This window comes from Aegilops tauschii, chromosome 3, assembly GCF_002575655.3.
Source record: "Aegilops tauschii subsp. strangulata cultivar AL8/78 chromosome 3, Aet v6.0, whole genome shotgun sequence".
Lineage (NCBI taxonomy): Eukaryota > Viridiplantae > Streptophyta > Magnoliopsida > Poales > Poaceae > Aegilops > Aegilops tauschii.
The window spans coordinates 480,330,067-480,351,252 of NC_053037.3; the positions used below are offsets into that span (position 1 = coordinate 480,330,067).

At 46.9% G+C, this 21,186-nt stretch overlaps 1 protein-coding gene across 8 annotated transcripts; it reads left to right on the plus strand.

The window, feature by feature from the left end:
- The first annotated feature begins 8,940 nt into the window (after positions 1-8,940).
- LOC120976162 (uncharacterized) lies at positions 8,941-20,574 on the plus strand. Of its 8 annotated transcripts, none has more exons than XM_073510885.1 (17): positions 8,941-9,688; positions 9,765-10,021; positions 10,827-10,917; positions 12,163-12,637; positions 13,365-13,537; positions 13,765-13,917; positions 14,292-14,444; positions 15,023-15,172; positions 15,765-15,941; positions 16,492-16,668; positions 17,361-17,522; positions 18,087-18,432; positions 18,529-18,776; positions 18,874-19,086; positions 19,165-19,257; positions 19,331-19,439; positions 19,964-20,574. In XM_073510885.1, the coding sequence occupies exons 12-16, from the start codon at positions 18,093-18,095 to the stop codon at positions 19,358-19,360; spliced, it is 924 nt and encodes a 307-aa protein (XP_073366986.1). In that variant the 5' UTR covers positions 8,941-9,688; positions 9,765-10,021; positions 10,827-10,917; positions 12,163-12,637; positions 13,365-13,537; positions 13,765-13,917; positions 14,292-14,444; positions 15,023-15,172; positions 15,765-15,941; positions 16,492-16,668; positions 17,361-17,522; positions 18,087-18,092; the 3' UTR covers positions 19,361-19,439; positions 19,964-20,574. The 8 variants fall into 8 exon arrangements, with proteins under 8 accessions (XP_073366986.1, XP_073366985.1, XP_073366981.1 ...); XM_073510884.1 differs by having other exon boundaries at positions 19,336-19,439; XM_073510880.1 differs by having other exon boundaries at positions 19,165-19,439.
- The last annotated feature ends 612 nt before the right edge of the window (positions 20,575-21,186 follow it).

Below are 21,186 nucleotides of genomic sequence, written 5' to 3' on the forward strand. Positions count from 1 at the left end.
TGCTCCACCATGTAGTAGAGGCTGGCTCTTGCATGAGAGCCCACTTCTCCACTTTTTCCTTGCCTCTCTTTCCTCCACATATGCAAAAATGCCATGTAAAGCGCACTATTGTACTTACTTTTACTTGCTCCTACAGGTGCTTAAGCTTGCCACATAGGCATAAAGTCTGATGTGGCAAGTTAATCAAGAAGAGAGACTAGTTTGGTGACCCAAGGAAGAAACGGTACTAAGCGCGTGTACCTAGGTGAAAAGACAATTTTGAGTCTATAGCTAATTAAATGAAGCAAACTTAGCAACACCATTTCATTGGAAGAGGTCACTCCTTGGCAAATGCAATAAATACTAGTACTCCCTGTGTCCCATAATATAAGAACGTTTTTGGCACTACACTAGTGTCAAAAACGTTCTTATATTATGGGACGGAGGGAGTACGAAGAAAGAGATAGAGAGGAGTAAAAAAATACACTTATAGCCAACCTTGTTGTAGTATGAGTGACTAAGTGATGACTATGTATGACATGCCAACATCAGATAGCCTAACGCACCGTGTTTAATCTCCAAGGGTGCGACCGCGCGAGCGACGCGACGATCGTGGTAGGCGCGACCATGATACGGGCTGCTGGCAGCCCTTGGATCTGAGATCAAACGGTCGCATGCTAAGTTGCTGAAAATTTGCAGAATAACCCTCCAGGATAGGATATTCACCCATAGGTCTAGAATCACGCCATGCAACTGTTCGATCTCAGATCCAAGGGCTCTCGGAAGCCCGTATCATGGGAGAATGGAAAGCCACTACCCTGACGTTCGCACGCTGGCAGTTCGCTCCTGCTCGTCCCCGCACGTCCTTCAATACTACAGCGGTTCGCTCCTAGTCGTCCCGTCCATTCACATTACGGCAGTTCCACTAATCCTAACCCTCCTCCCAAATCCATGGCGTCCCAAATCTCCACGATCAGTGGTGAGTACAAGGTTAGAACCATCACCGGCGATGAGTTCGACGTCATCTACACCCGTTCTTCCGCGATGGTGAAAGGATGCCTTTCTCGCTTCAGACGCATGTTCGAAAACTCAGATGGTGACTGGGTCGCTGGGCTAGATGTTGAGTACACCACAGTCCTGGGACGAGAGAAGGATCTAAAGGACAAAGAGAGGAAGAAGCCCGCCGTGATCCAGGTTTGCGTACATAACGTTTGCTTGGTCTACCACATATGCCATGCCGACGTTGAGTGCCAGGATTTTAAGAACTTCCTCAAGGACAAAACAGTGAAATTCGTTACTGTAGACTTTAAGAACGATAAAGAAGTCCTGGGTCGGATAGGCCTCGTTGTAGGCAACCCCTTCGACCTCCAGAAGAATCGGTTGGTGCCCTCTCGTCAGACTTCAATGCTGACCCTGGCAGGAGCCATGGTTCATCCTTCCTACCGTAAACTGGAGAAACCTCATTACACGTTTCATCGTCATGCATGGCAGCGGAATGTACTAGATATAGACCACATCCACTACGCTGCAATGGATGGCTACCTTTGTTTCAATATCTACAAGGGTTGGATGAAGAGCAACGGCCAAGTGTGCGGTTCAAGCAAAGAAGTATCGGCCAAGAGGAAGAGGGACAAGGACAAAGTCGAGGACGTGGACGAGGACTCCAAGTAAGGTGGCAGTGTCGTTGCTCATGGTGGTTCTAAACTTCTAATGCAGTGTCTACCGGATTAGTTGCATAGTTTAATTTCAGGTGTGCTTAGTTTAATTTGAGGGGTGTGTTGTGCTGAGCCCCCAGCAGAACTATGTTATGTTTCTTCTCGTTACTTTAACTCTTCAGTATGTACATACTACTAGTATTTCTTTAATAGAATTTAGCACCCCAATTAAGCACATACTAGCTTTTTTAATAGTACTATATGCATAATTTGGCGACGAGCGCTCTCTATATGTACCACCTTTTTTTAATTTCAATTTTTGCTCCATGGCGCAATCCATCGATAGTACTACTGTACAAAAGTATACATTTTTTAAAAGGCTAGAGTACTATTCATCACATATATAGCCAGTTAAATTCTCAACCTAGAACGACGTGCATGCCATGTAGTAAACCGATACGGAGGAAGTATAGTAAAAATGAGGTGGTTTTACCGAGCGATCGGCGGGGGAGCATGGCCTGTCATGCGGTCCCACGTGTCATGATGTACCAAGGCGATGCACGTGTCCCTCTTGAGGCAGAAGCAATACTACGTGATTTGAGATGATGGCGAACAGAAGTGTGAAATAATGGTTGCTTCGTCCGTCTGGGAAGGTGCGGCATTGTGATTTGACGTCTCATTGCTCATTACTACTACTGGGCCGGTACGAGTGGGGTGCGTCCCCCCTGCTGTTCTGCACTGTTATTTGGTGCTTGACACGTCGACCTGGTTGCTATATGTCCCACATGTCGGCGACAGGAAGTACAGAATTCATGAAAGGGAGCGTCGACGGAGGAGTATACTACAGAATTCATGAAAGGGAGCGACTTAGTTTTGGACAAATCTGTTTTTACGGAGTACGTACCCACTAGGGTTTATAGGGATCATCTAAAAAACATTCATTTTTCCGTTTGATAAGTCTCAATTCTACTATACTTCTAGTAGTACCATTACATGTTGGATTTCGAGGTGCGTTAGATCACCCGACGCAAGCAGTGTCAAGAGGAAACTAACCAATGCATGTACAAGTTCATGGAAATTTAGTGGTCATTCATGCATTCGTTCTAATTAATGCCTCAGTAAACATAACTTCTTGAGAAAAACGAGCGTACTAATTACTTGTGCAAACTACGAAATTAATTCGACCACTCGCCGTCTACCTTGGTTGGAGAGATTTTGAAATTGAGCCATAAACTGGAAAGGAGGGAGTAGTAACTTTTGTCTCGATTACTATTTGTGGCCTTGTATAGATGCAAAATGTATTTTTTTATAGTGGCCTTGTATAAGTAAATGGAGGGAGTACTAACCAAAGTACGTAGTAGGGACGAGGAGTAAACGGAGGGAGTAGTAAAATTTTCTCCTCGTGCTGCGAGCCACCGCGCGCGTGGGCGAGGGAGCGGGCCTAAAGGCGTACAGTACTACTACTACTACTACTCGTAAGCAAGCTTCACCTCATCCTGCGAGCCACCGCCCCCGTGAGCGGGGGAGACGGCGTACTAAGCAAGCTTCTCCTCGTTCTGCGAGTTGACGGGACACATCAAAAGTACTCCAGTGTATAGAGCCTTGCCTCTAAGGTAGGCCCCACATGGTTTGCCTCTTTTTTTAATTTAACATAACGCGTCAAGTCACAATTTGTTTGTTCACCCGTGGTAGACGATCCTCCCTCCACCAAGTGGACAACCAGTACACGTGCCAAATTACCACGTGGGCTGCCCTTTTCGTACAGAAATGAGCTCCACCGTGTACCCGCGCGGGTGTGGTTCGGAAAGAGACGGGAGTACGTGCGCCGTGCGTGCACCTCTTCTCTTCGTGCATGTCCCCCACCTACGTGGGTGTGTGTGAGAGAGATACAAACCTAGACATAATGTGCCGTCCATCCCCACGCCTCCGCCCAGTCCGACCACTAGTCACCACCACGCCCCACTCCTCCTCACCTTATCTCTCATCTTTCTCCCTCCATTTTTATATACAAGGGGCCCCTATCAAAATTACAATTTGCAGATATACAAGGCCACTAACACTAATCAATGCAATATTAACGGTGTTTGCCTCGTGGTACTAGCAAAGGAGGACATTAATTATCCCTTGCATGCATGCGGGAGTTTGTAAAAAAATGCATCTTGATGTTCCGTGCAATGCACGGGCATCTTGCTAGTCCATGAAAACAACACATGGAAAAATTCCACGGCGAATGAGGGATTTGAATCTGTTGGGAGGGGCTGTTTGGATCTTGCCCGGGGTAGCCAAAATATTGGCAACCCTTTTGTCCACCGGTGCCTTTGCCACCAATGAACGAGGAATGGCTCGGGTGCTCATGCTGCCATGCATCCTCCAGCGTGCACGTTGGAGACGAGCTCGCACGAGCTGTGTTTTTTTGTCCCACAACGCCGCCCGAGCCGCCCGCAGACCGACCGGCCACCCGCAAATTACGCCATCCAACCGTAGCCGCACACATTATGACATCAACTCAACCAACCGGACGAAATTCACGCAAACACGTAGACAAACTGATATTTCATATAAACAACGACGGAAATCATATAAAATACCGGATTTTCATACAAACATGATGGATTTCATTACATTCAAATGAACTACGCGGTGCTAGTTCTGGACAGCACAGGTATATAATACCCGACCTAAATGGTCGCCCGCCGATCGATTTGTGTTCCTCATGTCCGGCAGCACGATCATCGGACTGCCGGGAGCCCCGGAGGTATATGCTTCAGCGCAAAGGATGGCTCGCTTCCCCACTGCCCAACTGATATCATTGGCTGGTGCCGAAGATGATGGAGACCGGCACCGGTTCGAGTTCATCACCGGCCACTACTTCGCCATGGACAGCACCGGCTCGAGTTCATCCTAACATTCCCCTCTTCCGTGGAGCCCATGCGGGGTCGACGAAGGTCCTCGCAACAAAAGGATCCGGCAAGACACCTGCTGTGTACGCCGGCGTCGCCTCCGCGGTGGCCTTCATGGGACCCAAGCGACGGCGGCCTCCCGTGTTCTACTTCTCCTCGATGATGGCGGCAGACGCGGAGGCGCTGGCCACCGACTCGTCGCTCTCCGTGCACCCGGCTTCTGTCGCTGCTTGCCTGGCGCGGCCGCCGGCATGGGAGTCTCGGCCACAGAAACGGGAGACGCGGTACAAGGCGGCGTCATGGACGGCAGCAACGACGCCCGTGCGCCGCTCCTCGTCGAGCTGGCCTGGAGTGGCGAGTTGCTGAACCGCGCGCCGGCTTGGGGTGGCAACTGGCTCCGTCGGGCGAGGGGAGGGAGGTGGATCAGCGAGCTGCATAGCTCGTATCCGGCGGGCTACCCAGCCGGCTTGGATGCGGAATAACTACTCTTTGTAAGCCATTGTAAGAGTGGACAAAATGGTGGAGGAGATAGGGGAGCGGCGGAGGTGTGCGATTCTTGGCCGGCGTTTGGCCTCATTTAAATAGGAGATTAAATAGACGACGGACGGGAGGAGCTCAGCCGGCGTTGCGTTTAACATCGGCCTGGTCATGAACGGACGTGTGTCTAGAGTGGGTTTCTCGGCTTCCACATGGGCGGGTTTCATGGAGGCGTTTGAATGCGGCACGGAGGCGTGTTCAGCCGGGCGTGCCGCGAGTGGTGCCCTCGACTCTGACCTAGGACACCGCGCCGTTCTTCCACTAACGTGTGGGCTCTTTGGGTGCATGGCCTGCATGTCAGTGACCCAACACAGGCAGCGCATAGCAGAGGAACCTTTGGTGGGCCAGGGCGGTCAGAAGCGGGCATTTCATAAACCGATGATTGTTCATTGAGTGTGACGTCATCTTTTTCATGTAGATAAGCCTACTATGTTGATAGCCCGTTTGATACGTTGTGACTCATAAAGACCGCTGCAAACATCAATGTTCTACTTATCACAGATAAGATTGATTAATACCCGTAACAATCCATGTCCTTAACAAAGGGTGCATGCACGTATAGGTTGAGCGTGTGTCTTGCGTCGTGTGCTGTGTGCATGCAGGCGTGCGAGTGTTGCGTGTGTGCAAGGGTACGTTTCAGTGTTGCATGCATGGGTGCGTACGTGCGTGTGTTTGTGAGTGCATGTGTACGTGTCAGTGTTGCACGCTAGCATGCGTGCGTGTGTACGTGTCAGTGTTGCACGCCTACATGTGTGAGTGTCTTGCGTGCGTGCATGTGTATGTGCGGGGTGAGGCTACACGTCAGTCGACTGACTGTTTCATCGCTGGTCATTAGATTTTCCAGTCGTTGGATACGAAATCAAGGGCCTCCAGTTGATCATCAAACTCCACCCCCCCCCCCCCCGCCCCGAGCCGCCAGCCACCACCGGCAGAACCGCCAGCCCCCGCCGCCCGCGGCCGGCCCGCCCTCCCCGAAACCACTCCCCACCGCCGGTCCGCCGCCGCACAGGCCATCCCTCTAGCCCCCCCGGCCGATTGCGTGTGTGGTGTGGTGGGCACATCATCTCTAGTTGTGGTGGGTCAACATGAAGACTCATGGGTCGGTTCCATCCTGTGCCACATATAGGTTGGACCGAGACGTGTTATACAAAGACCCATGTGGAGGACTCGGCGTACAATACGAAGCTACCAGAGTCGCGGAGGACTCTATCCCCAGTACTGGTGATAAGCCGACTATATATGATTTGTAACCCTAGGCCCTTAGTATGTTATACAAGCTTGGGGGCTAGTTCGTCGATAGTATACACACACGCACAATGCCTGGTATTCACGTGTACTTTGTACACACCCCTATCACTAATATACAGTACCAGGAGTAGGCTCTTTCTTCAACTGCAAGGGTCCGGTCCGAACTAGGGTAAAACTTTGCCTCGTATTACCATCCAGCCTAACAGCCAGGGATATCCTACCGAATGATATGATGAAATCATATCTGCCAACTACTAAGAGAGAGGTGTGTCGGGGGGGCAATGTGTGCGAGAGAGGCCTAAAGATAATGTGTGTGCGGGAGACACGTAGGCACATATATGTGCGTATAGAGGGCTAGTAGAGACCGTGCATGTGTATATATGCATGTGAGAGAAATAGTGTTTTCCAACTGAGATTAGTGAAAAGAGTGGTACATAGTAGTCAGAAAGAGAGAGAGAGAGAAACAGAGAGAGCATGTGCGTGAGACACCCCGACACCCTGAGAGAGATTGTGAGCATGTGTGAAAGACAAATGCCGATGCATATAAAGTGTGTGCACTTATGCGTTAGATAGAGAGATATATAACGCGTTTGTGAGAACGGGGTGAGGCATAGTGCATCTACGTGTAAAAGCCGGGGTTCTACGCATTAAATTAAAATATAAATGGCATTATTATTTTTGGATGAGATCATGAATTTTGCAAATTGCGTATGGACGAAAATCGGTCTATCAGACACCCATACTCTATTGAATTCTAGCATGTGCATGTGTTTATTTCATATTATCGATCCATAGAGTGAGAGCGGTTTGAAATACAGGCAATGGATGCTTTTGCAATTCATATATAAACATTAATTAGTGCACTCCATGTTGTTAGTGTGAAGCACTTTATACATTTGTCACTTGCATGGATACATTCCAAATTGCTAGCTACGAAAAAGAATACATGTCGAATTCAACATAAAGGGGGTTTCGAAGATTCGAATTCATAGGAAGTGCATTCATCTATTTGAACCCGAGATAATGGCATTTGTAAATCAGATGTAAAAGGGGGCATCAATCTTTGTTGTGAGTTTGAACATGCTATATATATTCATACGCATATCTAACTTTTTTTTGCAACCAAGGAGATTATATCTGGAACCATGCATGAACTGAGGTAAGTTGCATATTTTTTAATATATACTCGTGTACAATGTATATTCAAATGTACCCCCTCCATTCCAAAATAATCGTAGCTTTAGGATTTTCAAGAGTAAAGATTTGTGAAGTTAGACAAATCCTGAAAGTTCAATTCAAGAGAACCGAAAACGTTAATGCTTCTGCTCCCAAATATTGAACGAAGCGCCAAATAGGCCTCTGGTCACCCGAAACCGCGCGAGACTAATGTTTTGGTGGTAGGAAATTACTGTCCTAACTCTGGCCCGTGTAGCCTATCGGCCCGATGTCCAAAGGTCTAAACCGGGGTAGGTTTGTAACTTCACCAAGACGCCAGTCTCAACCGCCTCCGAGAAGCATTCATACGCCGTGGGGGCCTACCCATGCGCTCGGCCGAAATCTATCCCGCCCACATTTGGGACACCTGACATGACTGTCCTACCCCCAACCCGCAATATGTCCGAAATTTTAGATGGGGGCAAAGTTTGTAACTTTCCCCAAATTTCAAACAAGCGCGTCTCAAACCGAAACATTGTTCCCCCTTAGTTCCACGCCTCCCTCCGTTTCCCCATTCATACTCCGTGGGCGCGAAATCGCCCTCTCCACCAGCCGTGAAACCCCAGCCTCCTCCGTCCTCCACCCCATAGCGTCCAATCCACCGCTGCCCTCCTCCATCACACCGGAGCCGGTACCCCGACGTCGTCGTCCAACACAACCGCAACCGTAACGCCCTCAAGGAATTAGTAGCTGAAGCCGAGGCAGAGCTGCCTCCACGACACCGACGCCGACGTGCGCCGTACCAGAACCACTCCAACCACGCCGTCCTGCGCCTCACTGCTGCGGCTCCACTGTCGCAACTGTCCACCGCACCGGAGCTGTTCCCGCTACGCCGTCGTTCGCCGCCTCGGATCTGCTTCCCCACCGCCGACAGACGGCCACCGCACCACACTCAACAACTTGGCCATGGGTTCGTCCAAGGCTGCACCGTTGTAACGCCCCAAGACCGACGCTCCAGACGCCTGCCATGTTTTGCGTGATCGTTGTGTGTATTTATTTGTTTGTTGCATTCATCATCGCATCATTTGCATTGCATCGGCACTCCGTTGCCGTCATGTTTTAAAAATTTGCATTCGTTCGTAGTTGCCGCGTTCCCCCTCGTCTCCGTTGACCTTTCTCAGTCCAACCGTTCTTTGTTGTCCGACCGTCTGAGCCTCTCTTCTCAATGCATAAAGCCCCTTCTCGCGCACGTCCGAAAATTGTCCCGAACCCGACCCGGGTTTGTTGTCACCGTTGGATTCGGATCATCCCCAAACATCTACAAAACATCACCATTTTCTTTGTTGGACTCTCCTAGCCTATTTTTCTCGATCGTCTGATTTAAATTGGAGGGCCCAAATAGCCTCTAATCTAATCCCATGAGATATATATATGTCCAACCATAGGATCTAGGGATCCTGTCCCATCCTTCCCATTCCGCCGCCACCACACACTCACCCTGTTCCTCGAGATCCTTCCCCGACCAACCACCTTGCTTTCAACGCCGCCCAACCAGATCGCGTAGCATCTCCCTCCTTGTTTTCATCCTCGAGCCAATCCCCTGCTCGATCCAGCAGCCCAGCACCTCGGCCACCTCCTTCCTCGGCCCCTGCCCGGCGCTCCACCCCCAAGTAGCAGCAGCACCCGAGCGCTCCTCTCCTTGCCGGTGCGCCCCCCTCCATTCCGGCGCCGGGAACGGAAACCCCGCGCCCGGATCTCGCCACCACCGCCTTGCCTCTGCCCAACTGCCGCTGCAGCTCGGGGACACCACAAGCCAAGCTATCCTCGTCGCCAGAGCCCCTCGATCCCGAGCTCCTCCGACTCGCAACCTCGCGCCTCGCCGCCGACGACCACATCCAGTAGGCCAGGCCGTGCCCTGCTCCCAATCCTCCCCATGGCGCTGTCGCACGGGTCTAGGCGTCCCCCACCTCTGCGTCGCCGGAGTCGCCAAGCTCCTGGTGCCGTCGCCGCTCCCTGCGTCAGCCCCGCCATGGACGTCGTGGAGTGTTCCTCCGCTCCGGAGCTCCTTCCTCGACGCCGAGCTCGCCAAGCTCCGCCGCCTCGACGTCCTTCTTGCCGGAGTCCCGCACAAGCCGCTGCTGCGAGTCATCCTCAACGCCTTGCCCGCCTCCGGTCGCTCAGCCGGCGAGCCCAGTCGCCGGTGACGCCCCGCAGGTCGCCGTGTGGCCCTGCTCCTCCTTCGCTTTTCCCCTCTTCCTCCCTGACCCTTTCTCGCACCCGTGTCCTGCAGGAGCGCGTCGCGCAGCCGCCGCCTGAATCCGCCGCCTCCTGCCGTCGCCCGGATCTAGCGCCCCTCCGCCCGTCCATCCCCGGCCTCCTGTGCTCGCCTGCTTCCTCTGCATCGAAGCCGCTTGCCCTTTGTCTGCATCGCCCCGAACCGGTCTCCCCTCCGCGCGTTGACCACGCCCTGCCTCACTTCGGTCTGCCTGCGAAGCCCAGCCAGCCGGCCTGCCTTGCCTCTTCACCGACCGGGCCGAGGCCCACTGGGTGAGGCCACACCCCAGCGCCCCTGCTCTTGTTTTTTTTCCTCTGTTGGGCTTCCTATTCACATTCGGCCCATGTGATGTTTTTTCAGGATCTGCGAATTTAGCTATTACCCAAGGATTTACTGTTTTGCAGAAAACCCCCCGTTCTTCATGCATTTAATAACTAATAAACCGTGCTTCGGATTAAAATGATTTAAACATGTTAAATGCTTAGAATTTTGTGTAGTTTAATAATATGCCACTTCCACCCATGTTAAAATTGTTTAAAATGTTGTTTGATTAAATTTGCTCGAATAATATGTTAAAATGATTTATTTCATAACTAAATAACCGTAGCTCGGATTTAAATAAACTTTATATGTAGATGGGGTAGAAAAACGCCTAGTTTAACTTGGTGCACTTCATTTTGCTGTTTAACAACATTAAAATTGCGTTTATGGCAGAACAGTACCAATCCCAAAATATGGACATGAGGATTTTCCGGAATTGTTGTTGTTTGTTTCCGGCCTCATTTAACTTGCTTAAATAGGTAGTTTCCTTATGCTTCACCTCTTGCCATGGTTAACAACATTTAACATTGTTGGGTACATAAACGAGAGAGAACTAAATAATTGATGTGGTGTTTCGTCAATATGCAACTCGTTGCATATTGAGCTCCACTTAATTTGTAGTATTGTGTGTTGCACTTTGCCATGCCATGCCTCATTAAACCGGACACGCATCATACTTTATTGTGCATCATGCCATGTTTATGTTTGTGTGTTTACTTTGTTGTTTGTTTCTTTCCGGGTTGCTTCTCTCGTTAGCTTTGGTTTCGTTCCGGAGTTGTGAGGATTCGTTCGACTACATCCGTTTGTCTTCTTCATGGACTCGTTCTTCTTCCTTGCGGGATCTCAGGCAAGATGACCACCCCTCGAAATCACTTCTATCTTTGCTTTGCTAGTTGCTCGTTCTATTGCCATGCTACGCTACCTACCACTTGCTATATCATGCCTCCCATACTGCCATGTCAGCCCCTAACCTTTTCACCCTTCCTAGCAAACCGTTGTTTGGCTATGTTACCGCTTTTGCTCAGCCCCTCTTATAGCGTTGCTAGTAGCAGGTGAAGACGAAGATTGCTCCATGTTGGATTATGTTTATGTTGGGATATCACAATATCTCTTATTTAATTAATGCATCTATATACTTGGTAAAGGGTGGAAGGCTCGGCCTTATGCCTGGTGTTTTGTTCCACTCTTGCCGCCCTAGTTTCCGTCATACCGGTGTTATGTTCCTTGATTTTGCATTCCTTACGCGGTTGGGTGATTTATGGGACCCCCTTGACAGTTCGCTTTGAATAAAACTCCTCCAGCAAAGCCCAACCTTGGTTTTACCATTTGCTACCACCTATCCCCTTTTCCCTTGGGTTCTGCAGACTCAAGGGTCATCTTTATTTTAGACCCCCCCCCCCGGGCCAGTGCTCCTTCGAGTGTTGGTCCGAACCGAGCAGCCTGCGGGGCCACCTCGGGGAAACTCGAGGTCTGGTTTTACTCGTAGCTTGACTTATCTGGTGTGCCCTGAGAACGAGATATGTGCAGCTCCTATCGGGATTTGTCGGAACATTCGGGTGGCTTTGCTGGTCTTGTTTTACCATTGTCGAAATGTCTTGTAAACCGGGATTCCGAGACTGATCGGGTCTTTCCGGGAGAAGGTTTATCCTTCGTTGACCGTGAGAGCTTATGATGGGCTAAGTTGGGACACCCCTGCAGGGTATTATCTTTCGAAAGCCGTGCCCGCGGTTATGAGGCAGATGGGAATTTGTTAATGTCCGGTTGTAGAGAACTTGTCACTTGACCCAATTAAAATACATCAACTGTGTGTGTAGCCGTGATGGTCTCTTCTCGGCGGAGTCCGGGAAGTGAACACGGTTTGAGTTATGTATGACGTAAGTAGGAGTTCAGGATCACTTCTTGGTCATTGCTAGATGTCGACCGTTCCGTTACTCCTCTTCTCGCTCTTATTTGCGTATGTTAGCCACCATATTTGCTTAGTCGCTGTTGCAACCTCACCACCTTCCCCTTTCCTACCCTTAAGCTTGAATAGTCTTGATCTCGCGGGTGTGAGATTGCTGAGTCCTCGTGACTCACAGATACTTCCAAACAGTTGCAGGTGCCGATGAGACCAGTGCAGGTGACGCAACTGAGTTCAAGTGGGAGCTCGATGAAGATCTTGTTCGATGTGTTGTTTCTGTTCATATTGATCAGTAGTGGTGCCCAGTTGGGACGATCGGGGATCTAGCAATTGGGGTTGTCTTATTTTCATCTGGTTTTTTACCGTAGTCGGTCTATATGTATGTATTTTGGATGATGTATGATTTATATTTATGTATTGTGTGAAGTGGCGATTGTAAGCCAACTCTTTATCCCATTCTTGTTCATTACATGGGATTGTGTGAAGATGACCCTTCTTGCGACAAAACCACTATGCGGTTATGCCTCTAAGTCGTGCCTCGACACGTGGGAGATATAGCCGCATCGTGGGCGTTACAACCGTCCTCCACAACTTCTGGTTTCCGGCGAACAACAAGAAGATCGTCGGAAAAAACAGAAGGAGGACACAGCACTACCAGCAGAAAGAGGTACTCCTCTTCCCTTATTCGTGCAAATCTTACGTCTCCGCTCACACCGTATTCATCCCACGAAAGAAACTAGTTGAGCGCTTCTTACTGCATCTTCTTCGTGATACTAAATGCACAAGGTTTCCTCCCTTTTACTATTTCACCTTTGCTAGAGGTCAGTAGCCCACCTGGATTTCAATTCAGGGTCAGTCGAACCGCAATTAAAAGAAGCAGCACCCGCTTAGGTGCGCGGAGCACCTAGTCCACCTGTTCCCCGGGGAAGCGGCGCATCGGTGTCTATCATAGGGGTGTGGGGTGCAGGAGCTGCTTGCGCCCGATCTGGAGGTCGGCGGGGCTTGAATGGATGGCCGGGGGGGCGGTGCCAAGCACGGCGGTGCGGTGAGGTCGAGGGGAGGGCACAGGCAGGGGAGGAATACTGGGCCGGTGGTCGCTGGCGTTTCGAGGAAGATCGTCAACACTGACTGGCTGGAGGTAGATGAAGGCGATCTGCCCGTTCTTTGTACATCGGACGGTGCAGAAAAAATGGCTGACCTATTTGCTTTCAGTCGACTGTTATTTTCATAGAATCCTGTAGTAATTTAGTGTGCCATGCATGTTGTAGAGCTATCATATGTCTCCCGTCATTTATTTCACACCGACCTGCTATCTGCTACCTTTACACTGTACTAATTGTGCACACACTTCACCCATACTCACACTATTGTTTTTTTATGCATGGGTATTTCAGACTCTGACGCAGTGGTGATGAATGCACAAAAGAAAAGACAGAAGTCGCTCCAGTGTAATTCGAAGATAAGCACTAAGCGTTTCAGCGCTCTAATGGGTGCAGTGTCAGCAGTTGGAGACAGTAAACGTAGCTCTGCAGTTGATGATCTCAATTGCCACACACAACCATCCCAGGTGCTTGCTTTAACTTCGCGCTGTCAAATGTGTTGCATGTTGCATATGGTGTCTAGCTTGTATTGCTTCCAATTTGGTTAAATTGCATCTGCTTACTTTACACATTATACCTTTGATAATGACATGCCTTCCTGTTTTTGATACATACTACATATGTCTATTAACCATGTTCGTACATCAAACTAATGCTCTTTTGTATCCCTCGTCAATCACTTACGATGAGACAGTCACCCGAGTGGGTTACTGTGAGACGCCCTACTCGTTTAAAGAGTGCAGTGTCATCCTCCCCACATGATTCTCAAGAAACAGCAAAGCTAAATGAAGATAGTCAACGTAGCTCTCTAGTTGATCACCGCAATTCCCCCACACCACCATCGCAGGTGCTTGCTCTTACTTGGCAGTGTGATATGTGGTTGCATGTTGCATATGGTGTCTACCTTGTAATGCTTCTAATTAGGGTAAATTGCATCTGCTTAGTTAACACATTATACCTGTGAATATGACATGCCTTCATGTTTTTGGTACATACTACGTCTTTCTATTAACCATGTTCTTACATCAAACTACTTTTCTTGTGTATCCCTCATCAATGCTCCTAATTTGTTAAATTGCATCTCCTTAGCTTACACATTATACATGTGAATATGACACGCCTTCCTGTTTTTGGTACATACTACATCTGCCTATCACACCATGTTCTTACATCAAACTACTGTTCTTGTGTATCCTGCGTCTATCGCTTATGATGAGACAGTCACGCGCGTGGGTTAATATGAGACGCAATACTCTTATAAAGAATGCAATTTCATCCTCTCCACATGATTCTCAAGAAACAGCAAGCCTAAATGAAGATATTGAACGTAGCTCTGTACCTGAAGACCGCACTTCCCCTACACCACCATCACAGGTGCTTGCTCTAACTTCGCAGTGTGATATGTGGTTGCATGTTGCATACGGTGTCTAGCTTGTAATGCTTCTAATTAGGGTAAATTGCATCTGCTTAGTTTACACACTATACCTGTGAATATGACATGCCTTCCTATTTTTGGTACACACTACATCTATGTGTTAACCTTGTTCTTACATGAAACTACCTCTCTTCTGTATCCTGCATCAATCACTTACGATGAGTCACCTTTATTCATTGCATATTGCATATTATTTCTAGCCTGTTGCCATGTATTGCTTCTAATTTGGTCAAATACATTTGTTAGGGCACCCTTTTAATTTGGCAGAGTGATATTGGTTTCATCTTTCATATGGTTTCTAGCTTGCATCGATTCTAACAAGTTCAAGCACCTTGTGCTTAGTTTACACTTTATACATCATACATGTCAATATGTCACGCCGTCCTGTTTTTCATACATATTCCATCCTCCTATCATGCGGCTGCCTTACATGAAAGTAGTGTTCGTCAGTATCATGCATCAATGAGTTCTGAAGAGCAAATTTTATTCCTTTTTCTTGTGGGTTTGACTTGACAAGGCAAAATCAAGAAAGAGGAAGGAAAAGAGTAAGGAAGGAGATGATGGTGGTCCTCTGCAGCAACGTAAACGGAGTATCTGTACCGATTCTCCTTGTACTGATAGTGCATTACAAGGTCCAAGTCTCCGCTCCCCTACTCCACCATCCAAGGTGCTTGCTCTAACTTGGTAGTGTGATATCTGGTTGCATGTTGCATATGGTGTCTAGCTCGTATTGCTCCTAATTAGTGTAAACTGCATCTGCTTAGCTTACACATGATACATGTGAATATGACACGCTTTCTTGTTTTTGGTACATACTATATCTGTCTATCACACCATGTTCTTACATGAAACTACTCTTCTTGTGTATCCTGCATCAGTCACTTATGATGGGACACCTTTAAATTGGCAGTGTGATATTGGTTTGCGTCTTGAATATGATTTCTAGCATGTATTGCTTCTAGTTTGATGAATGCCACCTATGACGAGACAGTTTTAACTTGGCAGAGTGATATTGATTGCACCTTCCATATGGTGTCTTGCAGTGTTTCTAATTTGTTGAAGTGCCTTCTGCTTAGTTACCACATCATAGGTGTGAATATGTCAAGCCGTCCATTTTTTCGTACATATTCCATCCTCGTATCATGACTTTGCCTTTCATCAGAGTAGTGTTCATCAGTATCATGCATGAATGAGTTCTGAAGAGCGAATGATATTCCTTTTTCTTGTCGGTATGACCTCACAATGCAAAATCAATAAAGCTGAAGGAAATTGGCAAGGCATTGGATGATGGTGGTCCTTCCGAGCAACTGAAACGGAGGTTCTCTACAGATTCTACTCCGCCATCCTCCCAACAAGATTCGCAAGACAACGCAAGGCTAGACAGTCAATGTAGCTGTGTAGATGCTGAGCACATCTCCCCTACTCCACCATCATAGGTGCTTGCTCTAACTTGGCACTATTATATGTGGTTGCATGTTGCGTATGATGTCTAGCTTGTATTGCTTCTAACTTTGTTGAATTGCATCTGCTTACTTTACACATAATGCCTGTGAATATGACATGTGTTCCTGTTTCTACATCAGACTACTATTCTTGCATTTCCCGCATCAGTCACTTATGATAAGGCACCTTTAAGTCGCCACTGTGATATTGGTTGTGTCTTGCATATGATTTCTAGCATGTACTGCTTCTAATTTGTTGAAACGCCATACAGTTTGAACTTGGCAGAGTGATATTGGTTGCATCTTTCATATGGTGTCTAGCTTGCAGTGCTTCTAATTTGTTGAAATGCCTTCTACTTAGTTACCACATCATAGGTGTGAATATGTCACACCATCCTGTTTTTCATACATATTCCATCCTCGCATCATGTGTTTGCCTTTCATCCGAGTAGTGTTCGTCAGTATCATGGATGAATGAGTTCTGAAGAGCGAATTTTATTCCTTTTTCTTATCGGTTTGACTTCACAATGCAAAATCATTACAGCTGAAGGAAATTAGTCCGACAGTGGATGATGGTGGTCCTTCGGAGCAACTCAAACAGGGGGTCTCTACAGATTCTACTCCGCCATCCTCCCAACAAGATTCGCAAGACAACACAAGGCTGGACAGTCAACGTAGTTGTGTAGATGATGAGCACATCTCCACTACTCCACCATCACAGGTGCTTGCTCTAACTTGACACTATTATATGTGGTTGCATGTTGCGTATGATGTCTAGCTTGTATTGCTTCTAACTTGAATTGCATCTGCTTACTTTACACATAATGCCTGTGAATATGACACGTGTTCCTGTTTCTAGAACATACGTGTACATGATGAGCACATCTCCCCTACTCCACCATCACCGGTGCTTGCTCTTACTTGGAACTGTTATACGTGGTTGCGTTTTCCATATGATGTCTAGTTTGTATTGCTTCTGATTATGTTGAATTGCATCTGCGTAGCTTACAACTTATACCTGCAACGATCACTTACCCATAAGACACATTTAACTTGGGACTGTGATGTAGGTTGCATCTTGCATTGTCTTCTAGCTTGTACTGCTTCTAGTTTCTTGAAATGGCACTTACGACGCGACACTTTTTACCTGAGAGTGATATTGGTTGCATGTTTATATGGTGCCTAGCTTTCATTTCTTCCAATTTTGTTGAAATGCCTTCCGCTTACTGTTTTTTCATACATATTCCATCCTCCTATCGTACGTGTGAATATGAAACGCTGTCTTTTTTTGTATATATTCCATCCTCCTATCCTGCGCTTGCCTTACATCAAAGTAGTGTTCGTCTGTATCATGCATCAACCAGTTATGCAGAGCTAATTTTATTCATCTTCTTGTGGTTTTGACTTCATAAGGCAATATCAGAAAATAGGAAGGAAAATAGTAAGTTAGGGGATGTTGGTGGTCCTCCGCACCAACGCAAACAGCGACTCTCTAGATTTGCCACTGCTACTGCTAATGAAGTTGAAGTCCCAAGTCTACATGATGAGTTCATCTCCCGTACTCCACCATCGCAGGTGCTTGCTCTAAGTTGACAGTGTGATAATTGGTTTCATGTTGCATATGATGTCTAGCCTGTATTTCTTCTATTTTGATTAAATTGCACCTGCTGAGTTTATACGTTATACATGTGCATATGACACGGATTTCTGTGTCTAGAATACACTGCATCTATCTATCATACCATGTTCTTACATCAAAGTACTGCTGTTGTGTATCCCGCATCAGTCACTCATGATTGGACGCTTTTAACATGGCAGTTTGATAGTGGTTGCATCTTGCATTGATCTCTACGTTGTACTGCTTCTAATTTTTTGAATTGCCACTTATGACAAGACACTTTTAACTTGGCAGAGTAATATTGGTTGCATCTTTCATATGGTGTCTAGCTTGCATTACTTCTATTTTCTTGAAAATCCTTCTGCTTAGTTTGCACATCGTAGCTGTGAATATTCATGCCGTCCTGTTTTTCTTACATATTCCATCCTCATACGGTTGTCTTACATCAAAGTATTGCTTGTCTGTATCATGCATCAATGAGTTCTGAAGAGTGATTTTATTCTTTTGTGTTGTGGGTACAGCTTGACATGGCAAAGTCAAAAAAGAGCAAGGAAAATAATATAGTAGGGAGTGTTGTTACTCGTCGGGTGAAACGGAAAAGGTTCTACCGTCGAGATTCTGCTGGTACTTATAGTGCAGCAGAAGGTCCAAGTCCACCGGCTAAATCTATAAACACAGTATCACCTGCTCCACCAGCTGCAGCATCCGCTTCAACTGTACCAGCATCTCAACCAGTTACTCGTTCGTTTGCTCCAGAACTGGCCAGTTCCCAAGCTGCCTTCACACCTAACACTACTTTCGAAGCACTGCTGACACAACATGACTTGGCAAGATTAGATGAACCTCATGAGAATCAACAGCAAGACGGTACCTGACCGAGTCAAGTTGCAATTGCATGCTCCTTTATATGTACTCTCACAGTTTGATGTACACTAACACTTTCCATATTCATTGTTGAACTAGCACCACGGCGCAAGCAGAAACAGACATCAGGGATAATGCTTGACAGATTAACAAAATCTAAAGGAGGAAGAATGGAGATCCATTTTGAGGCAGGTATAAAGAGGCCACGTGATGCTACAGAGTCAGCCAAGTTAGTATCAGAGGCAGCCGTTGCTGTTAGGTGTCATGCACGTATCCTCCCAACGTGGATCCAGTACAGGAATGAGAAAGACAATACCCAGTTTAACACCTTCCTTGACCATTTATCCGTAAGTAATGTTAATCATCGCAATTAGTAATATTGTCTTGCTCTGTCCCATACTTTCTAGCTTCCTCCTAATAAGACTCACATTCTTTTTTCAACAGATGAGGTTCAAGTTGGATCCGAAAGATGATGCAACTAAACAAGCATGCACTCATGTTTTTCAGTCTGCTCTACGACAGTATCGGTACCACCTTAGAAAATCTCACTTTGAAGGCAAGGCAAACAATGAAATCGCCCAAACATCTCCAGTGGAATATATTACAGATGAAGACTGGACAGCCCTTGTTAAACACTGGTATGATCCAAAGTATCAGGTAGGCTATATGTATTTGATCAGACCACATATTGAACTTGTATTTATGTATGTGCCTTACAAGCGTATCTTCTTCTAGGCTAACTGTTTGAAGAACAAAACCAACCGTTCTAAAGTGAAATTCCAACAGACAACAAGATCTCGTAGCTATATTGCACACTGCGAGGCTCTTGTAAATAGCTGCTACTTCCTTCTTTTTTTGTGCCATATTATCATATCTGTATTGACTTGTTCCAAATACAAAGGAAAGCCCGTGCGGACGAAAAAGAACCTGAACCGAATGCAGTGCAAATCTTCAAGGATTGCCACACCAGCAAGATGAAGGGCATGAGCACACCAGTTCAAGCCGCTATTGTAAGTCCTTACTCCTCCTGCCTTGAACTGATTGGTACTGTGATGTGTTCATTTAACTACTTGGTTTGCAGCCAATGTCAGTTACTCTGTTCACTTTTATTCACAGTTGTCTTAACGTATCATTTCACCTTACATGGTTTAAAAGAGATGAAGGATATTCTTTTGGTCTTGATCTGTAATCTAGTTGTTATGTTCACGTGCGCACACAATGATAAAATAGCCTGTTTGTTTTATATCTGTTTGCCCATGATATGAATGATGTCATACTATGTTCATCCTATTTTAAACCATGTCTCTTTATCCTTAGATGTCAACGAATGTGAGGAAATAGACAATACAGTAGGCATGCTACATGGACATATGTTCCGAAAGTGATTTTATTATGTAGTTGGCACTACAATACATGCTAATGTATTACAGTAGTTCACCAAAATAAGTTATGTATAAACGTTTAACCTACTTTGTTTGTTTTTGTCTCATTAGTAACTTATCTGGTACACTAATCTACAAGTTCAAACTTTCAGGAAGCTATGGAACAAATGATTGAACAGCCACAACCACCTGAAGGTGACGAGGCTACTACAGGCACAGTGTCACCTCTTGCTGCAGTGCGTCAGTATCTCTCCACTAACAGTGCAAAAAGCACCTTCCTGCGTAATTCTGGGTTTGTTGTCAAGGTAACCTCGTCCAAATCGCCTACTGAACAAAATCTTCCTGCTAGACAGAGTGATATATCTGTGCTCTAGACACAAGTCCAATCCCTAATGGATGTTGTTTCGGAAACAAGAATAGTGGTTGAGAAATGTCGTCAAGATATGAATGGTTTTGAAACCAGACTATCAGACATTCGCTTCATTGTTCAAGAGCAATGGTGGAAAAAAGGTAGAGATCGTGCTGCTCCATCAGATTCTACAGCCTGAAACATTAGCACTCAGGTCAAATGATCTGTGCTTCTATACATCTGATGGTGCTTTTATCTGGAAGGACTGTAAACTTTATGCCAACAGGCCTTTTGTTGTATGGTTGGAATTTATTTTGTTGTGATACAACATTTATGATGCTGCCTCAGGCTGTAGTAATTACGACGCTATTTTTGTGTAGTGTAGGTTTATCTTAGTAATGTATTCAGCCGAAAGCTTCGTAGGAGCCCAACATGCCAACATTCGTCGGGCCCATTCCAATTGGGCTAAAAACGATTACGGGCCGAAATTGGCATGTAGGCCACTAAAAATATCTGGGCCTAAATCAGCATAAGCTTTCATATTTTTCTGGTAGGCCTGTGCCCATAGTGGGCCTTTAACAGGCCTAAACATAATTTGGGCCCTCAGTAAAAATAGGCCGTTTACAGGTGTAAATATCTCGAGCCCATAAAAAACATGGGCCTTTAATAGACCGAAAGTGAGATTGGGCCCTGATTGTGCCAAATAACCCACTGGACTTAGCAGGCCGAAATGGTGGCCCATTTACGATGCGGATCTTTGACAGGCCGAAATTCGGACGGGCCGTAAATGCGCCGACCTAATACACGGGCCTTTAACAGGCCGGAACTTCGGTCGGGCTAGATTATCGTCATTTTTATATGGGCCATTAATGGGCCCGATATGACGTTGGGCCACATATGGCCCATGGTTTACGTCCGGCGTTAACAGGCCGGAAATGACAACAGGCCGAAAGTGGCCCAAAGCCATAGTGGGCCTCTAACAGGCCGAATGTCAGACATGGCCGAATATGACCCAAATCCTTCACG

What these genes read in the sequence shown, in the direction of transcription:
- LOC120976162 (XM_073510880.1), top strand. Translation starts at nt 18,093, where the DNA reads ATGGCAAAGTCAAAAAAGAGCAAGGAAAATAATATAGTAGGGAGTGTT. An exon ending in CCTTCCTTGACCATTTATCC is followed by an intron (nt 18,777 to 18,873) that starts GTAAGTAATGTT and finishes TTTTTTCAACAG; the next exon opens with ATGAGGTTCAAGTTGGATCC. An exon ending in GGTATGATCCAAAGTATCAG is followed by an intron (nt 19,087 to 19,164) that starts GTAGGCTATATG and finishes ATCTTCTTCTAG; the next exon opens with GCTAACTGTTTGAAGAACAA.